This window comes from Sinohyriopsis cumingii, chromosome 14, assembly GCF_028554795.1.
Source record: "Sinohyriopsis cumingii isolate HCF-2022 chromosome 14, ASM2855479v2, whole genome shotgun sequence".
NCBI lineage: Eukaryota > Metazoa > Mollusca > Bivalvia > Unionida > Unionidae > Sinohyriopsis > Sinohyriopsis cumingii.
Window position 1 is genome coordinate 118509899 of NC_142974.1, and position 21102 is coordinate 118531000.

Genomic DNA, 21102 nt, shown 5'->3' on the forward strand with positions numbered 1-21102 from the left:
AATCCTTCTTCCTGTCTCCTTGGAAACAGTTTGTATTGTATTTCGTGACACTTACCTCTAGGGAATGGTTTGTTTTTGGTTTGGCATTGTACAACACAGTAACACAAATAGGTTATTTTGAGGCAGGTAAGGGAGATGATGGTGTATGTGCATGAAACTTGCTGATTGCATCAATCATGATGATTACTATACTCTTATTGTAAAAGAAGGTCACTAAGACCCATATTTTACACTTCACTTTGGTAACATTTTATATTTTAAATTAATTTCTTTGACATTGTTCATGCTAGAATTCTGGCTAAGGTTAACATCTCATGCTTAGCTCATGACAGCATATATTTTTTGCATGCTATGTACATACTATCTACCTAGTACCATGAAATGATTGTATAGGCCTTTAGAAATATGCACTAGCTTTTATAGGCCTTTAGGAATATCCATTGGATTGTATGGGACTTTAGGAATATTCATTGGATTGTCTATACCTTTAGGAATATCCATTGAATTGTATAGGTCTTTAGGAATATGCATTGGATTGTATAAACCTTTAGGAATATGCATTGGCTTATATAGGCCTTTAGGAATATTCATTGGATTGTATAGACCTTTTGGAATATTCATTGGATTGTATAGTCTTTTATGACTGCATTCGATTGTGTAGGCCTTTATGAATATGCATTGGATTGTATAGTCCTTTATAAATATGCATTGGATTGTATAGTCCTTTAGGAATATGCTATGGATTGTATTGTCCTTTAGGAATATGCTATGGATTGTATAGACCTTTAGGAATATGCTTTGGATTGTATTGGCTTTTAGGAATATGCATTGGATTATATAGTCCTTTAGGAATATGCATTGGATTGTATAGTCCTTTATGAATATGCAGTGGATTGTATAGTCCTTTAGGAATATGCTATGGATTGTATTGTCCTTTAGGAATATGCTATGGATTGTATAGACCTTTAGGAATATGCATTGGATTGTATATTGGCTTTTAGGAATATGCATTGGATTATATAGGCTTTTAGGAGTATGCATTGGATTGTGTAGGCCCTTAAGAATATGCATTGGATTATATAGGCTTTTAGGAATATGCACTGGATTGTATAGACCTTTAGGAATATGCATTGGATTGTATAGCCTTTTAGGAATATGCATTGGTATGTATAGGTTTGTTACTTTTAATAAACATATTATTTATTCTAGACAGACTGCTTTGATTCCACAAACTTAGCGCTAGGGTTCCTAGTAAAAGCATGCACAGAGGTTGGCATCTCAGCTATAGTTGTGATAATCTTTATTATAGGAAAAGACGTTAACTGCATTATGATATATACTATCTATATTTTTTGCTATATATTTGTATCAGATACTGTCTGTAATGTTGTGCTCTATATTTATATCAGACATCAGCAATTACTCTTTTTATACCAAACATAAAGTGTTGGCACTAACTGTATGATATGTCTTTGTGAACCCAAATTGATTTTATTTTAATTGTAAATTTACTCCAGGTACAAATGTCCATTTTTGCGTGGAGAGATGGACGTGTCCATTGACAAGCATGAGAAGGTGGAGGAGCTGATCGCCTCAGACCTTGACCACTGGCTGTGTAACCTGTACTTTGAGATTGTCAAACTTCCCAGGTAAGAATATACCTGGACCACTGGTTGTGTAACCTGTACTTTGAGATTGTCAAACTTCCGAGGTAAGAATAGACCTTGACCACTGGCTGTGTAACCTGTACTTTGAGATTGTAAAACTTCCGAGGTAAGAATAGAAAAATGTTGAAATAAATAATACATTCTAACACTAGTTAAGGTGAGTACATCTCTAGCAGAGATAAATAGATAGATAGATAAAAGTGCTGTATCATCAATTTTGCAATATTAAAAGTGATATTTCAAATATTATGCTCAGTTACACAGCTAGAAAAGCTAATTTCTACTTTTATGGACAATTTTGAAAGTTTGTAAATGGAGAAGTTAGGAGCCAGCATTTTATCTCAAGAGTCTAGAAATACCACAAGTAAGGAAATTGATCTGTGGATGTTGTGTATTACCAGAGATGGGTTTGTTGATCAAGTGTAATACCAGCGATGGATTTGTATATGTCATGTAATACCAATAGTGAGGAAGTGGAGTTGTGGATGCAGTGCAATACTAGACTGGAGAAATATACTTGTGGATGTCCTGTAACACAAGAGAGTGAAGAAATGGATTGTGGATGTCATGTAACATCAGAGAGTAAAGAAATGGATTGTGGATGTTATGCAACATCAGAGAGGGAAGAAATGGATTGTGGATGTCATGTAACATCAGAGAGTGAAGAAATGGATTGTGGATGTCATGTAATATCAGAGAGTGAAGAAATGGATTGTGGATGTCCTGTACCACCAGAGAGTGAAGAAATGGATTGTGGATGTCATGTACCACCATAAAGTGAAGAAATGGATTGTGCATGTCATGTAACACCAGAGAGGGAAGAAATGGATTGTGAATGTCATGTAACACCAGAGAGTGAAGAAATGGATTGTGGATGTCATGTAACACCAGAGAGTGAAGAAATGGATTGTGGATGTCATGTAACATCAGAGAGTGAAGAAATGGATTGTGGATGACATGTAACACCAGAAAGTGAAGAAATGGATTGTGGATGTCATGTAACATCAGAGAGTGAAGAAATGAATTGTGGATGTCATGTAACATCAGAGAGTGAAGAAATGGATTGTGGATGTTATGCATTATCAGAGTGAAGAAATGGATTGTGGATGTCATGTAACATCAGAGAGTGAAGAAATGGATTGTGGATGTCATGTAACATCAGAGAGTGAAGAAATGGATTGTGGATGTCCTGTACCACCAGAGAGTGAAGAAATGGATTGTGGATGTCATGTAACATCAGAGAGTGAAGAAATGGATTGTGGATGTCATGTAACATCAGAGAGTGAAGAAATGGATTGTGGATGTCATGTAACATCAGAGAGGGAAGAAATGGATTGTGGATGTCATGTAACATCAGAGAGTGAAGAAATGGATTGTGGATGTCATGTAACATCAGAGAGTGAAGAAATGGATTGTGGATGTCCTGTACCACCAGAGAGTGAAGAAATCGATCATGGATGTCATGTAACATCAGAGAGGGAAGAAGTGGATTGTGGATGTCCTGTACCACCAGAGAGTGAAGAAATGGATTGTGGATGTCATGTAACATCAGAGAGGGAAGAAATGGATTGTGGATGTCATGTAACATCAGAGAGGGAAGAAATGGATTGTTGATCTCCTGTACCACCAGAGAGTGAAGAAATGGATTGTGGATGTCATGTAACACCAGAGAGTGAAGAAATGGATTGTGGATCTTATGCAATACCAAGGGGTCAGGCAATGGACTTGGAAATATTGCTTTATTCCAAGATTATACATGAATTTTAACATTTACCAATGTCATACTAGAACAGGGGTCCCAAACATGTGGCCCATGAGCTGCATGCACCCTGCCAAGCCGTACCCTATGACCACCAAAATGATTGGCATCACAAGGTGTCATGAGAGATAACAAAGGTTGTGTGGCCCTTGGGCCATCAAAAATGACCTCATGCAACCCTCAAGGTGGTTTTGAGTTTGATTCCGCTGTATCAGAAGATCATAACATTTGTCATCTATTCTGAAGTAACACAACATTGTTTAGCAATACTGTAAGATAATGCCATATTTTATTTGCTACATTAGGGCTGTTCATTGAAACATACATGGAACCCAAGGAAGGCAGTTTTTAAATATATAAATACCAATATATCCTGATTACTGAAGAAATTCGTATGAAAATTTAAAAAAAATCTGAATTGCATTTATGGGTGATTTTTTCACATTGACAGTGTCTTAGCTTGGTCCCATGTCTGTTTTACTGGAAAGGCCATTATAAAAAGAGACTGTAATTCATTTACTCATCTGGAAAATTTATGAAAGTTATTGAATTATAAAGTATGCAACACTAATATATGGGATTATCTTAAATAAGATTCGTTTTCTTTTCATGACACTTATTAACACATTATTGACTATAACATGCTGAGGAAATATGAGCTAAGTACCTTTCGAAAGGGCACATTGAGCAAATTCACCTGGTCTGTCCTGGGTGGGTATCTAACCTAAGACCCAAGGATTATAACTCTATGCTTCACCAACTGAGTTATCACAGTTCCCAAGATACCTTTTGTAAAAATAAACTGAATGTTTTGTCCCATAAATATGACTGAAAATTTACTGGTGGTATAAATCTATTTTCAGGTTCCTTTCTGGCCAGAATGAATATGAGGTGGAGCTTCAGTTCTCATCATCCCTGACTGCATACCCTGACAGACGTAATATTGGGGAGGAATACCTGGATGGAGAGAAGCCTGTGTTGGGGTCCCAGTCTGATGTGGGTGGCAGTCAGGAGTGAGTATATATAATATATGAGAGAGACAGAGAGAGAGAGAGGGAGAGAGAGTATTTATTGAATCTCTGATATCACATTGTGCAATTTAATGAGATATCTCATCAGAGGATGTACTCTGCTGTAGGTGCATGTATATCTTTACATGTATTGTGTAATATCAGTGTCTTTCCACACAATTAATATATTTTGTACATACTACTATCATGTATTATGTACCAAATCAGTGTGTGGTGAAAATGCTACATAAACAAATTAAGGAATGCATGTGTGTATGTTGGTGGGTGTGTTTGGCAATAAACAAAATGGCTGTCAAACATACAGGGTATTTCATTTAATGGAGTTGTGCATTCAGTTTTTTAGTAATTAATAGTTAGATAAGAAAATATTGTGTTAACACTCAGCTTCATGTTGTTTCCTTTCAGCCCATATTGTCATGCATTCTACAGATCAATTGAAATATTGGTAATGGGATTTATAAAAGTACCGTGTTATATCCAGAACCATGTTATAATGATTGGGTGTTAAAATGAGAAAAGGCTACCAGAGAAATATGAAAGGGGTAATTTTACCAATGGAATGTGAAAGGGGTCATGTTACCAAAGAAATATGAAAGGGGTAATTTTACCAATGGAATGTGAAAGGGGTCATGTTACCAGAGAAATATGAAAGGTGTAATTTTACCAATGGAATGTGAAGGGGGTCATGTTACCAGAGAAATATGAAAGGTGTAATTTTACCAATGGAATGTGAAGGGGGTCATGTTACCAGAGAAATATGAAAGGTGTAATTTTACCAATGGAATGTGAAAGGTGTCATGTTACCAGAGAAATATGAAAGGGGTAATTTTACCAATGGAATGTGAAAGGGGTCATGTTACCAGAGAAATATAAAAGGGGTAATTTTACCAATGGAATGTGAAAGGTGTCATGTTACCAGAGAAATATGAAAGGGGTAATTTTACCAATGGAATGTGAAAGGACTAATGTTACCAGAGAAATATGAAAGGTGTAATTTTACCAATGGAATATGAAAGGGGTAATGTTATCAATGAAATTGAAATATGGCAATGTTACAAGCAAAATGTGAAAGAGATAATGCTACCAGTGAAAGAGGCAATGTTACAAGTGAAATGTGAAATTGGTTATGCACTAGTGAAATGTTAAAGGGGTAATTTTGCCAGTATATGAAAAGAGAAATGTTACCAGAGAAATGTGAAAGGGGTAATTTTACCAATGAAATATGAAAAGGGTAATGTTACCAGTACAATGTGGATGGGGCAATGTTACCTTTGAATGAGAGAGGGCTAATGTTACCATTGTAATGTGAAATGGGAAATGCTACCAGTGAAATGTGAAACTGGAAATGTTACTAGTGAAATGGGAAATGTTACTGGTGAAAGGGGAAATATTACCAGTTAAATGTGAAAGGCGTTACCAATAACTGGAATGCAGAATGAAATGATTTTGTTTCACATTTATCTCCATTATGTTGTGCAGTATTTAAAATTTTCATGCACACAGAAAAAGTCAGTGTACAAAAAACAAAATTTTGTGACTCTACATTGTAGCTTCATTTACATGAGGCACATCAAAACCTCTGTGTTGTAAGTATAAAATGTTGGTAGACGTATCATTATTCACTGTCTTACTTTCTTTATCATCCTTTATCAAATCTGCTCATGTCTGCTAAATCATCTGTATTTCTTTGAATATCTTAAAAAGGAATGAATCGTTGTGTATCGTACATTTTCAGAATTCATTATTAATTGATCAAAAAATACACTTTGTTATTTGATATAATGGATGGTGCTTGGGAGTATCTAATGGTTTTTGCATAAGTTTTCTTATATGGTACATATTACATGCCCAGTAAAATTTACAGTACATAAAATAATATACCATAAATCAATTTTTGTTGGGTTTTGAATCAAGTTTGTATTTTCTTACTAATTCTTGTTAATCAAGCAATGGAATATTAATTGTCACTTGACCATTTAGTCTGTCAAATGTGTCATGTGACAGAAAGTGACAGCCGACCAACTACCAATTGAGTCGAATTATAAAAGGCTCTTTTGATAAATCAAAATGAATTCCACCCACCTTTTTTTTTACCTCTGGATAAGTCAAAAATGAAATTATCCACACCTTTATTCTTTAATAAGCAGCATTATTAATATGATGCCAACTGTAAGTTGAAAAATTATATTTTGATATCATATTTCAATTATCAGTTTTAAAATCATATTTGAATATTATAATTCAACTGTAAATTTAAAAATCTGATTTGAATGTCATTATTCAACTGTAAGTTTTAAAAATTAATTAGGATATCATAATTCAATGAACTAAATGTTAAAAATCACATTAAGTTATAATTAAATAAACTAAGTTATTCAAAATCATATTTTGATATCATAATTAAATTAACTGTATGTTAAGCACAGTTACATTTGGATTGTTTCCTGTTTCATCCATAAGTTTTAAAAATCACATTTGGATATCATAATTCAACTGTATGGCGAACAGACAAAGAAGAGTGACAGAATCACAGTTCAGATTGTTTTGATTACATTACAATTTAGAGAATGAACCCAAAATCATCCCAAAATAAGTTATAAGAAATAAGTCCCTGATTAAGCTCATATGTATGTCCAGGATAATTGGTATACAAAATTGCATCAAGTTATTGGCAACTTTCAATGTGAAGATCTACAATTTGCAGTTTTCTTTAGTAGTCTGAATGCAAGAATTTTTACTAAATTTAATTAATACCCCCAAGGAGCCAGTGTAAGAATATTGCACACTGTCGATTTACTGTGTTTGTAATGAAGTAGAGCAGATGAGCGGTTTTAGGCATCCGTTGTTATCGTCTCTTGTTACTGACAGATCTGATGCCAGAGTCATAACACATGATCATTGCCAATGTGCCAATAACGATGATAACTAAAAGTTTTATTAATTATGCTGTATTTATCATACACATTTACTGAATCAAACTTAAATATACTGTTCGCAGATAAAACCATATAGGAGTCTACTCAAATATAGTGTTCTCGTATAAAAACATCCCTTCATAAAAATTGAAATCCTTCCAGATCAAGTACTGGAGGATGAAATTCCCCACTCCTGTGTGAAAATCCAAGAGAAATTACTGCTGCAGATTAACAAATTAACCCGCATAAAAGGTGCTTATGCATCAAAATTTGCTTTGATATTATAAACGGTTTCTAAGTTTACAAAAAGCTTCTGTTAGTGAATAGGTGGGATTGATCAACAATTCTCATAACTCTCAACAAAACAGTAGAACAGACAAAACACTTAAAGTGATATCTTCATCTAGGAGTCAATGTTCACACTTTATTGCATTATTTTGTGTTGAATACTGGTAGTTCCTAAGTTTTCATATGTTGGTTATAATCAGCTTTAAAAATAACGATAAGATATTGCTCGAAAAAGCCCAAAACTCAGAAATGAAGTAGAACATGTAAAACACCTAAACGGTACATTTATATTTATTAGTCATAGTACACAATAAATTACAGTAGGATAAGTTTAATAGTTATTTAGGTATTACACTATGTAACACAATTTTTGTTCCTGGGTAGTAAGTGTTATTTTGTAATTGCTTATGCCAAAAAAGTATAGAAAATGACTATTATTCCCCACAAACTTTGCTTTTGTGGCCGGGACAGTGAGATCTGAAATTTACCTATTTCCAGGGGCCCCGAGTGGCCGAATGGTCTAAAGCACTCTCCGTTACGGATCACTGCCATCTCACCTCTGTCTGCGTGGGTTCGAGTCTCAGATTCGGCCAATGTGGGTATGTGAGAAAACCTGCCAGTAGCTTCTCGTGGGTCAGTGGTCCTTTCCAGGGGTTTTCCCCGAGTTCTTCCTCCACCATTAATACTGGCTGACATGTATAGCCTATCATGTGCTGAAAAATGGCATTAAACCCCACAACAACAACAACAACCTATTTCCAATGAGAAAATGGGTGAAGTTGTCTTTTTGTTCACATTAAGTCAGAAAAAAAACAACATGATTCATAATTTCCATGTATTTATACTAAGTTAATACAAAAATGACAACAAAAGATTTAGAAGTGAGTAGTTTCTCAAGATTTACAATTATACTGATACAATTATACTGTAAATCACTTTCACGAATCAGCCCCCTAATGTAGTCTTCCATCATGGTCTCGTTATACTGTCCTTGGTAGCAGTGTTCAAAGCCCAGTATATCCTGGTGAAAGGACTCACCTTGCTTCTCCAAGTACACTCCCATGTTCTCCTTGAATTTATCAAGATGAGCATCAATGATATGGACTTTGAGGGACATCTCACAGCCCATTGTACCCTAGTTCTTCACCAGAGTCTCAACCAGCTCCATATAGTTTTCGTCCTTGTGATTGCCCAGGAATCTTCAGACCACTGCAACAAAGCTGTTCCAAGCCACTTTCTCCTTACAAGTGAGCTTCTTGGGGAATTTATTGCATTCTAGGATCTTCTTCATCTGTTGCCCAATGAAGACACCAACTTTGACTTTTACCTCAGACAGCTTAGGGACGAAGTCTTGAAGGTACCTGAAGGCTGCTGACTCCTTATCTAGAGCTCTGACAAGTAGTTTCATAAGGCCTAATTTGATGTGCAGTGATGTCATCAGCACCTTTAGGGGATACACCAGTGGCTCCCACTTGATGTTGTTCCTTCCCATAAAGAACTCAGTCAGCTGTGGCCAGTCCCACCTGTTTTAGTGCGCTTTGGTGTCACTGCTGTCCCAATGGCAAAGATAGCAGGGAAACTTGGTAAAAACCACCTTTGAGATCCATCAGGAAAATACCACCATTTTGAAGTCACCGATAACCTCCCAGCTGTACTCATCATACTTCAATGTGTACAGCAAGGTTTTGATGCTGTTGTAATCCTCTCTGAGGTGCACTGAGTGAGCCAGGGGAAGAGATGGTTACTTGTTCCCATTATGGAGCAGCAGAGCTTGGAGGCTTCTGGATGAGCTGTCAATAAAGAGGTACAACTCATTCTGGTTACAGGCGATTCTGATTGACTCAAACAGACTGGTCACATTGTGGCAGAAGCAGAGCCCATATTGATGGGTGAAGAAGCTGGGTAAAGCTTGGTAATGCTTCCTCTGATCTGCGACTTGCACACTTTCATCCAGCAAGTTACACCGCTTGAGCTTAGACCTCAAAAACTCGGCGTTGGACTTGGTGAGACCAAAATCTCTGATCAAGTCGTTGAAGTCTTTTTGGTTGGGGTGGTATGGTTTTCTCTCCTCAGCTACACCTCTAAAATTGTCATCTGGATCTACAATGTCTTTGTCGCTCTTTGACTTGCTGCTCTTTTCTAAAGAAGGCTGCAGTCTCTCCAGAGGAGTGGATACAGGTGATAGGCATGCCAAAAATGCCTTGTAGGCCTCACACATCTTAGCAGATACTTCCAAGGAGTACTTTTTTGCTCTTGTCTTGATAAATTGGCCACAGACATAGCAGAATGCGTCTGCTGGATACTTGCTGCCTCTTGATGCTATCTCAGAAAAATGTAGAAATGTATTGACTTTGGCATCTGGAACTAAACTGAGCTGGTGGGCTTAAGGTCCCTGTACTTATACTACTATTTATATTACTGGAAAGTTCTAGAAGTTACTCCAAGTTTACTCGGCACTGAATCTATCTGGAATGTTCTGGAAAATAGGCAAATTTCAAAATATCTCTGTCCTGGTCACACAAGCAAAGTTTGTGGGGAATAATAGCCATTTTCTGTACTTTTGATGCATAAGCAGTTAGGAAGATTAGGAAATAACACTTACTACCTAGGAACAAAAGTTTCTTTTACACTGAGTTATTTACACACAGATTCCATTAGGAATTGTTGAATAGTTAGATATTTACACCAAATAGCATTAGAGCATGTTGAATAGTTACTAGGTATTATTTACACCAAATTATATTAGGATGTGTTGAATAGTTACATATTATTAAACCAAATTACATTAGGTTATGTTGAATATTTAGGTATTATTTGCACCAGATTATATTAGGATATGTTGAACAGCTAATTAGGTATTTACACCAAATTATATTAGGATATGTTGAACAGTTAATTAGGTATTTACACCAGATTATATTAGGATATGTTGAACAGTTAATTAGGTATTTACACCAGATTATATTAGGATATGTTGAACAGTTAATTAGGTATTTACACCAGATTACATTAGGATATGTTGAATAGTTAATTAGGTATTTACACCAGATTACATTAGGATATGTTGAATAGTTAATTAGGTATTTACACCAGATTACCTTAGGATATGTTGAACAGTTAATTAGGTATTTACACCAGATTACCTTAGGATATGTTGAATAGTTAATTAGGTATTTACGCCAGATTACCTTAGGATATGTTGAATAGTTAATTAGGTATTTACGCCAGATTACATTAGGATATGTTGAATAGTTAATTAGGTATTTATGCCAGATTACATTAGGATATGTTGAATAGTCAATTAGTAGGATAAAAAACAGATCTTTTCGGCAAGATTGAAGACACCAAATTAAGTTGTGCTTTCTAAACCTATAGTAGATTGTGCATGAATTAAAAAATATGTGTTCCTTCATTATACCCTGAGATTTGAGTCTTTGTACTCAAATACTTTTGTTTCTTTGCATATTCACTTCAAATTAAAATGTTATTTTAGTTTAATAATAATTACAACAGTCCATAAATGAATGCCAATAACTCCTATTCAGTGCTGAAAGAGATCACTACATTCAGTACGCCATTCAGCTGTTATTGCATTGGAATTTTAATCCCTGTGAAAATCATGAATATTTTTCTCTGACTTTCTGGGAATGTTTCTTGTATTTAGCAGAAAGCAGCCTTAAATCCTGAACCAGAATTAAAATGCTTATTGAGTTTGGCCTGTTGGCTTATGCGTAGGATGACAAAGAAAATAGGTGTGATATGTCTGGTTCCAAAGTAACTTGCATTGAAAATCTCCATAATTTCAATCAAATGCAGCCGTCCTATGTTGATGTATTTCTTATTCAAGTTTGAGTCTAAAATAAGCATGACAGACTTGGTGTAGTTGAACTTGTAATTAATGTACCATATTTCATCAAAAATGTTGAAAAATGAAAGAAATGTGAAAGGAACCTAATTTGTGTAATGATACCATTAAAACTGTATTTAATGCTGTTGAAAGAAAGGGAAAAAAATCTTGGTTTTAATTAACATTTTTCTGGTATGAGCCAAACTTGGGTCTTCCTGATCTTGTTGATTTGCTTCAGCTTGGCTATTTAACATTTCTTTTATAACAGTATTTTTATTAATTGACGCTTAAACAAGGTGAACTAAAAGAAAATCTTTTAACAATACTTTACTAATGACTACTACTACTGCTATTACTACTACTATTAATGCGTGTGTGTGATTTGGATTTTTGACATAGCTTTAGCAAGGCAGCTGTTTGTACCATTTTTGTAAGTCTTTGGTATGACTTGGCCGGGGATCGAATCCACGACCTCCCGCATCTGAGGCAGATACTCTAACCACTAGGCCACCAAAGTGGTACTACTATTAATAACAATAGCAATAATAATAATAACAATAATAACAACAACAACATAAAGTGGAACTAGAATATCATGAAGATGAACAAGGGTATATGACATTTTAGATTTACCAAAGTACCAATATAAAGAATTTTATGCTTTAACATATCTTTGAATTTTTTCCTGCTGTAGAAAAATGATTTTAGTTGGGTAACTGAATTTTGCTTAGTCTCATAACTGGTTGTTTGTTATAATTTGATTCCACTATAATTGCTTTCCATAATACTTAATTTGCTTTTAATATTTGACATGAGATCGAGCAGAGTCTGAGAAATTTAAAACTGACATAATGTGAAATGCACAAACTTATAATACAATATGAAATTTACACACTTATGACATATGAAATGTACATACATGTGCCATAATATGAAATGTAAACATGTATGACATACTATGAAATGTACAAATGTATAACATAATTTGAAATGTAGAACTGTATTACATAATTTGAAATACTTACACTTATGACATAATATGAAAAGTACACATGTATGACATAACTTGAAATGTACACATGTATGACATAACTTGAAATGTACACATGTATGACATAACTTGAAATGTACATATGTATGACATAACTTGAAATGTACACATGTATGACATAACTTGAAATGTATATATCTATGACGGAATGTGAAATGTACACATATATGACAATATGAAAAGTACACATGTATGACATGATATGAAAAGTACACATGTATGACATGACTTGAAGTGTACACATGTATGACATAACTTGTAATGTGCACATGTATGACATAACTTCAAATGTACACACATATGATGTAATATGAAATATACACATGTGTGACCTAAAATGAAATGTACACACTTATGATTTAATATGTGTGAGTGTGTGGTTTGGATTTTGAACATAGCGTTAACAAGTTTTAAGTCATTTTGCTACAATGTCTGCATTGTGGCAGTTAAAAGTGATGTCTAGCATTGGGGCATCATGCTGCAGACATGTAACATGATGTCCCACCTAGTCACATTATCCTGACACCAGGCTGACCAGTCCAAACACTAACCTCTTAATGCTAAGCACCAAGCAAGGCAGCTGTAAGTACCATTTAAAAAAAAAATTATGACTTGGCTGGCGATTGAACCCATGACCTCCCGCATCCAGGGCGGATGCTCTAATGATGATTTAATATGACATAATAAGAAATGTACTCATTTATGATACACTATAAAATGCTCACACATAAGACATAATATAGAATGCTTAAGCTTATGACATAAAAATGTACACACTTATGACATATTATCAAATGTACACACATATGACATAATATAAAATGTACACATTTATGACATGAAATGCTCACATGACATAATATGAAATATAAACACATATGACACAATATAAAATGTACATTTGTGTGAAATAGTATGAAATGCTCACACTTGTGTGATATATGACATGCAAACACTTAGGACATATGAAATGTACACACTATGACATATGTAATATACACACTATGAAATAATATGAAATATACACACTATGACATATGAAATGTACACACTATGACATAATATGCAATATACACACTACAACATAATATGCAATGTACACACTATGACATAATATGAAATGTACACACTATGGCATAATATAAAATGTACACACTATGACATAATATGAAATGTACACACTATGACATAATATGAAATGTACGTTATGATATGATATGAAATGTACACACTGTGACATAATATGAAATGTACACACCATGCCATAATATAAAATGTACACACTATGACATAATATGAAATGTACACACTATGACATAATATCAAATGTACACACTAGGACATAATATCAAATGTACACACTATGACATAATATGAAATGTGCACATTATGACATAATATGAAATGTGCACACTATGACATAATATGAAATGTACACACTATGACATAGTATGAAATGTATACACTAATCAATATTATGGTAGAGGTATTTTGATATCAGAAATTGTCCATTATCTTTTAGCACTGGTATTTGCTGATGTTGAGGCTAATTACACTACACATCAATAGCATTGCAACAGCAGTTTCACATAATATAACACTTTTCTAATACAACTGGAATGGTAGGTAGCTTGGATGAAACACAATATTGTTTTGCAATGGAGGACATTTAAATGGGGGGCACAAATTAGTTTAGTTTCATTCTTCAAATATATCAGTCTTGTGTTTACACCCATATTATCCAGCACAAAGGCTAAAGAAACATTAATAGCTCAGAGTGTCAAATCTGTTATAGCTAGTGTTTATTACCAAAGGAAATTTGGGCACTTAAGTTGTGTAGAAGCCTTTAAAATATTTGATACCTATGTAAAAACCTATATTAATGTTCTGAAATTTGGGTGACATGCATATTCAGAATGTATTGAAAGAGTTCAAAGCTGTTTCTGCAATGATATCTATGTATCTCATGTAATGATAATAATTATGATGCCCTTGGAGAATGTGGCAGATGACCATTGTGAGTTACATTTTACTCTGGGTGTGTTAAATATTGGTGTAAATTGTTGCATTCTGATAGGAGGAGATATCCAGCAGAATGCTACAGAATGCTATGCTACAGAATGCATGCTACAGAATGCTACAGAATACATACTACAGAATTCATGCTACAAAATGCATGCTACATAATGCTACAGAATGCATGCTACAGAATGCTACAGAACACATGCTACAAATGCATGCTACAGAATGCTTAAATCATCAGATGATAATGGACATGTTACAAGGGCATTACATGGCGAGACATTATTCAGCTATGAGTTGTATGGATATGGGAAGATGTTGGAAATGTTAGTGTGTTTGTAACAGCATTCTCTACCAAAGTGAAGGAGCATACTAGTTGAAACTGGCATGATAAAATCATACAATTATCAAAATGCAGGTATTATCAAAATTATAAAACATAACGGTAGCGTTGCAAAGTATCTTTACATATGATTACCTATTTATGCCTGTGAAGCTCTTTCAAGATTCAGATGTTCTAGATGTAAACGTTTTACAGAGATTGGTAAGTTGATGATATTACTGCTTTATATCATTCATGTAATTTTCGTTATCACGGCATTAATAGAAGATGAATATCGTGCATTTTCTTTTGTAAAAATTATCAAGATCCAAGAAAAAAGTATTTAGACAAATGTTTGTATAATAATCTATCAGTAGAAAAAAATGTATGGCTTTATGCCAACACAAAATCTTGTTATTCACAGCGTTGCTTTAAATATTTACTTTTTTCTGCATTGTCAAGAATATATATACAGCAAAACCTGTCGTGTGGGCCAATGCTATGAAAGACCACCTGTCTTGGGAGACCTGGTCTCCTTGCATAGATTTATTGGTTATATAGTCTTATGACCAGTCATGAGAGACCACCTGTCTTGAGAGACCATTATTTTTGGCAGAAGAGGTGGTCTTTCAAGACAGGTTCCATTGTACAATATTTAATGTAAATGCAATATGTATATGTGTACTTCAGGTGATAGATTTTGTCTTTGTATAATATATTATTTTATTATGGACTGGTGGTCTAGATTACCGACTAAAAACTCTTGAATATTAAACAGCTGTCATGACTTGTGATAAGTGGATTCTTAAGAGTCATGAGCTTTTTAAAGGTAACGATGAAGGAAGAATGATCTTTCACGTCGAGAGAGTTGGCAGTTGTAAAATCAGTGATTATCAGCTTTGCATTGTGCCAACATTACTTGCTTATTTGATAATTACTCTTGGACCTATAAAGGAAGACAAAACAGTTATGCATATTTATTCCTATTGTCAGTAAAGTGAGTTAACTTTGTGCAATATAAGGTGTTTAAATATATATGTGAGTTATTTCCCTTTTCCAATATACTAAACTGGGTTAATTCTTTTGGGGATAAAGTAGTCAGCAAATTTTATAAGTTCTTGTTGTCTCAGTTTTTTGGTTCTACTAGTCATATACCAGAAGAGGTTATTGGACGGCCTGTTGTCTGTCATTCATTGTCTGATATTCATCCAGTAGTACAAGTTTGTGTCGTTAATCCGCATAATGGAGGATTATAATGAAACTTACACACATTTTTTCTAAGATCTAGCTGATTTTAAATGAATATGTTGCTGCACGTACGTAGTTGCTCCTAAATGAAAATTATATTGATCTGACAGCTAATGTAGCCCCCATCTTAAGCAGTTTGTTATTGCTACTTCTCTTGAATGAAAAAAATCATATCGACATGGGGTTTTCACCAAAAAGACTGATTCTGATGTCTTGTTGGTCATGGATGAAAATTGTTCTGTTCAGCATCCATTATGGTCATCACAGCAGCCATCTTGAAAATCTTGTTATCTCAACTCCTGCTGAATTAATGGTAATATCAATGTGGGGTTCTCACTAAAAGACTTGCGACTGCTCTGGTGGCCTAGTGGTTAGAACATCTGCCTTGGAAGCGGGAGGATGTGGGTTCGAACCCTGGCCTAGTCATACCAAAGACTTATAAAAATGGTACTAACAGCTGCCTTGCTAGGTGTTCAGCATTAGGAGGATAGGGTTAGGACTGGTCAGCCTGGTGTCAGTATAATGTGACTAGGTGGGACATCATGCTACATGTATGCAGCATGATGCCCCAGTGCTAGACATTACTATAAACTGCCACACTGCAGACATCGTAGCGATGTGACTGAAAAATTGTTGAAGCTATGTTAAAATTCCTAATAACACACACACACACACACACACACACACACTTCTTGTGATGTCAGGTTGTTACTAAATGATATAAAACTACAATTATTAAATACTTTCAATGGCTCGTACATTTATTTAGAGTGATCTTTTAGGTGGGACAGGCAACTTTTGAATAGAAAGCTTATCATGCTGGTATGACCCTTTCCCCTTGCATTTGCTGGGATCAAACCTATGACAGTGAAGGTGTAGAGCAAGTGTGTTAGTAGAATGTAATCTAAGTTGTAATACTTTACAGTTATTTTCTTGACTCTTTCAGGTCCTCGCAGGCCAGTATCCAGATCAATCCTGCAGCAGTGGTCACCAAATCAGAGGGGTTGGGGTCAGGTGTCAGAATTAAAAAGGTTGGAATTGACAGGCATCTTTTATTTTATACACCTACACATCAATCACTTGAATATAATTGCTGATTTTTCAGGCAAACTGATTCACATATATATGTAATGATGATATTGAGACCATACTTTGGCGAAAGCTTAACTGTGTATTATTATTATTTATATTTGATAATGTTTGTAACTTTTCAATCTCATACACAACCAGTATTGAGAAAGGTAATCAGAAGCTCTCGTCCACACACTAAGGACTTCATCAGCAGACTGATTTAATCTCTACTGATTGTTAACATCACTCAGTGGAATGGTTAGCGATGTTAACAGATTGTCCCAGATGTGCTGTTGATGAAATCCTTTGTGTGAGGATGAAAGCTTCATGTTAACTCTCTTTTTATTGTTTGTGTAAGAGATTTAAAAGTTAAAACATTGTCAGATATGGATATTGAGTCCATTTACTTGAAAACCAGCATATCTGAGTAACAAACTTGAACTAGAGCAACTCAGAAGCTTTGCCATTACAAATCTTGACAGCATTCACATAGTGCTGCATTTCAAATAGTATCATTCTGTCTCCACCTTCCTCCTTATTTCTCTAAGTCATTATTTTTAGCCTACTGGATCATAAGGACATGTCAGCTGATTGTATGTCTCCACTTATCTTTAACAAACTTTAACTTAGTGGATAGCTGTTTCATGTCGTAAGGAATAAGACTATTTATTTGGTCACATTTTAAGGTCACTTTGGTTGAAAGGGAAGAAAAATGGGGTTTTGTACAATAACTTTGGCACTACATCACAATAACATTGGCACTACATCACAATAACTTTGGCACTACATCACAGTAACCATGACACTACATCACAATAACTTCGGCACTACATCACAGTAACCTTGGCACTACATCACATTAACCATGGCACTACATCACAATAACTTTGGCACTACATCACAATAACCTTGACACTACATCACAATAACTTTGGCACTACATCACAGTAACCATGACACTACATCACAATAACTTCGGCACTACATCACAGTAACCTTGGCACTACATCACATTAACCATGGCACTACATCACAATAACTTTGGCACTACATCACAATAACCTTGACACTACATCACAATAACTTTGGCACTACATCACAATAACCTTGACACTACATCACAATAACCATGGCATTACATCACAATAACCTTGGCACTATGCCACAGTAACCATGGCACTACATCACAGTAACCATGGCACTACATCACAATAACCTTGACACTACATCACAATAACCTTGGCACTACATCACAATAACCATGGCACTACATCACAATAACCTTGGCACTATGCCACAGTAACCATGGCACTATATCACAGTAACTTTGGCATTATATCACAATAACCATGGCACTACATCACAATAACCTTGGCACTATGCCACAGTAACCATGGCACTACATCACAGTAACTTTGGCATTATATCACAATAACCATGGCACTATGCCACAGTAACCATGGCACTACATCACAATAACCATGGCACTAATGGCACTACATCACAATAACCTTGGCACTACATCACAATAACCTTGACACTACATCACAAAAACTTTGGCACTACATCACAATAACCTTGGCACTACATCACACACAATAACTTTGGCACTATATCACAATAACCTTGGCACTATGCCACAGTAACTTTGGCACTACATCACAATAACCATGGCACTACATCACAATAACCATGGCACTACATCACAATAACCTTGACACTACATCACAATAACCTTGACACTACATCACAATAACCACGACACTACATCACAATAACCATGGCACTATATCACAATAACCATGGCACTACATCACAATAACCATGGTACTACATCACAATAACTTTGACACTACATCACAATAACCATGGCACTACATCACAATAACCTTGGCACTATATCACAATAACCATGACAATAAGCTTGGCACTATATCACAGTGACCATGGCACTACATCACAATAACCATGGCACTACATCACAATAACCTTGACACTACATCACAATAACCATGGCACTACATCACAACAACCTTGGCACTATATCACAATAACCATGACAATAAGCTTGGCACTATATCACAATAACCATGGCACTACATCACAATAGCCTTGGCACTATGCCACAGTAACTTTGGCACTACATCACCATAACCTTGGCACTATATCACAATAACCTTGGCACTACATCACAATAACTTTGGCACTAAATTACAATAACCATGGCCCTATATCACAATAACGATGGCACTACATCACAATAACCCTGGCACTACATCACAATAACTTTGGCACAGATCCAGATTGCACTTGTGAAAGAAGCCTAGTGATATTGAAATCAAAAGAATCAAAGTTCAAGGTCATTGTGGCTGAACTAGTAGAAATGGTTTGTCTAAAATGAACCGCAGCTCCAGACCTTGTATCATCACCATATTTTGATGATACATTTGGCAAGGAAGAAGAATGTTGATGTTGGGTTTGAGAGGACAAAGGTCGTGGCCAATGTTCCTGAAAGAACACAAATAATTTTTCGCTAAAAAACTTCATTCCTAAATCATGTACCTTAGCAAAGTATATGCATGGTCATCACTTAAGGTGAGAGTCTTATTGAGTTTGGGGTCAAAAGCCATGGTCATTGTGAGTCAAACAAACGACTTTTGCATAATAAGGTTTGTTGCGGGGTATGTTCCTTGAGAAAGCTGTGACAGGATTAAAAATAACTTGGCTTGCAACAAATTCTAAATTTAGAGCTTGAGTAGAAATACCAGATCAAATCAGCCTTGAGTAACTGAATATTGCTTGCCAATGACATTTTCTCCAGTACTGAGTAATTGATTACTGGTTGCCAATAGCATTATCTCCAGCCCTAAGTAATTTAGTACTGGTTGCCAATGGCATTATCTCCTGCCTGGAGTAATTGAATAGTGGTTGCCATGGCATTATATCGAGTATTTTCTACCTCTCACACCAGTTTTGTAATTTGAATTCAAAATTTTATTCCATTTCCTGTCTACAAAGAATGCAAATTTTGCTGATAAGTTTGGCATGTTCACATCAGTTTGAACAATCAAAATATATAAAAATTGTGATTGTGCATTATTCTTGGATGGCCAGACAGAATGCACTGTTCTATTCAGTTATTGCCTTGGGTCAGTTTGATATAGTAAAACATGACATCATTTTAATGTTAGAAAAGTAAGATTACACTGTTGGCATGAAAAGTCAGAATAGAGATAAATATTGATACATCTGTAATTAGGTTGCACAAAGTATAGCTTGCAAAATCATTTCAGCAAAAATATAGTTCATATGGAAGCATTCTCCTTTGTATTTCTTAAATAATATTTTATATAAACTTCACATGTGCATATTTTATAGGTCAGATTAACAACTGCCATAACACAAACATATATAAGAATAAATTCTTAAGTGATACAAATTGTCAGTAGGAGTAGGAGTTGTCTCCTACTGTTGAATGGTCAAATCTAAGATGTACCTGACTTGTACTAGGGTACACCAATACCCATTGCAGCACTAAAGGAATCCTTTAGATTTGAAAGTCTACAGGTCAAGGCCATGCTATGAAAATAGTGGTTTCTAAATGCTAGGATCAGTTCTGGACAACATGCTTTGATCAACACTGACCAAAGGTCAGGGTCATTAAGACCTATTGATCAGTGACATGTTGTGTTGACCATTCAGTGTAGGTATGAGAAGTCAAATAATGGAGCTAAATATAAGTACAGTTTAAATTAGGCTGCACATAGTATACCCTGAACAATCATTTTAAAATTAAAATATGTCTCAGTATATTTACAAAATGGTATTGAACATAGACCTTGCATAATGTTTTGCATATAGACTTCACATGGTATTATATT

The 21102-nt window shown here is 35.1% G+C and overlaps 1 protein-coding gene across 3 annotated transcripts in view; it reads left to right on the top strand.

Moving 5' to 3' along the window:
* LOC149784695 (uncharacterized) overlaps nucleotides 1–21102 on the top strand; it is a 98853-nt gene that overhangs the window by 39790 nt on the left and 37961 nt on the right. For 2 of the 3 annotated variants that reach the window (XM_089932735.1, XM_089932733.1), the window contains exons 10-13: nucleotides 1518–1649; nucleotides 4290–4439; nucleotides 6008–6043; nucleotides 17097–17181. In XM_089932735.1, the coding sequence (XP_089788861.1) occupies nucleotides 1518–1649; nucleotides 4290–4439; nucleotides 6008–6043; nucleotides 17097–17181 (403 nt within the window). The remainder of the gene's footprint in view (nucleotides 1–1517; nucleotides 1650–4289; nucleotides 4440–6007; nucleotides 6044–17096; nucleotides 17182–21102) is intronic. The other variant, XM_089932734.1, reaches the window with a different exon arrangement.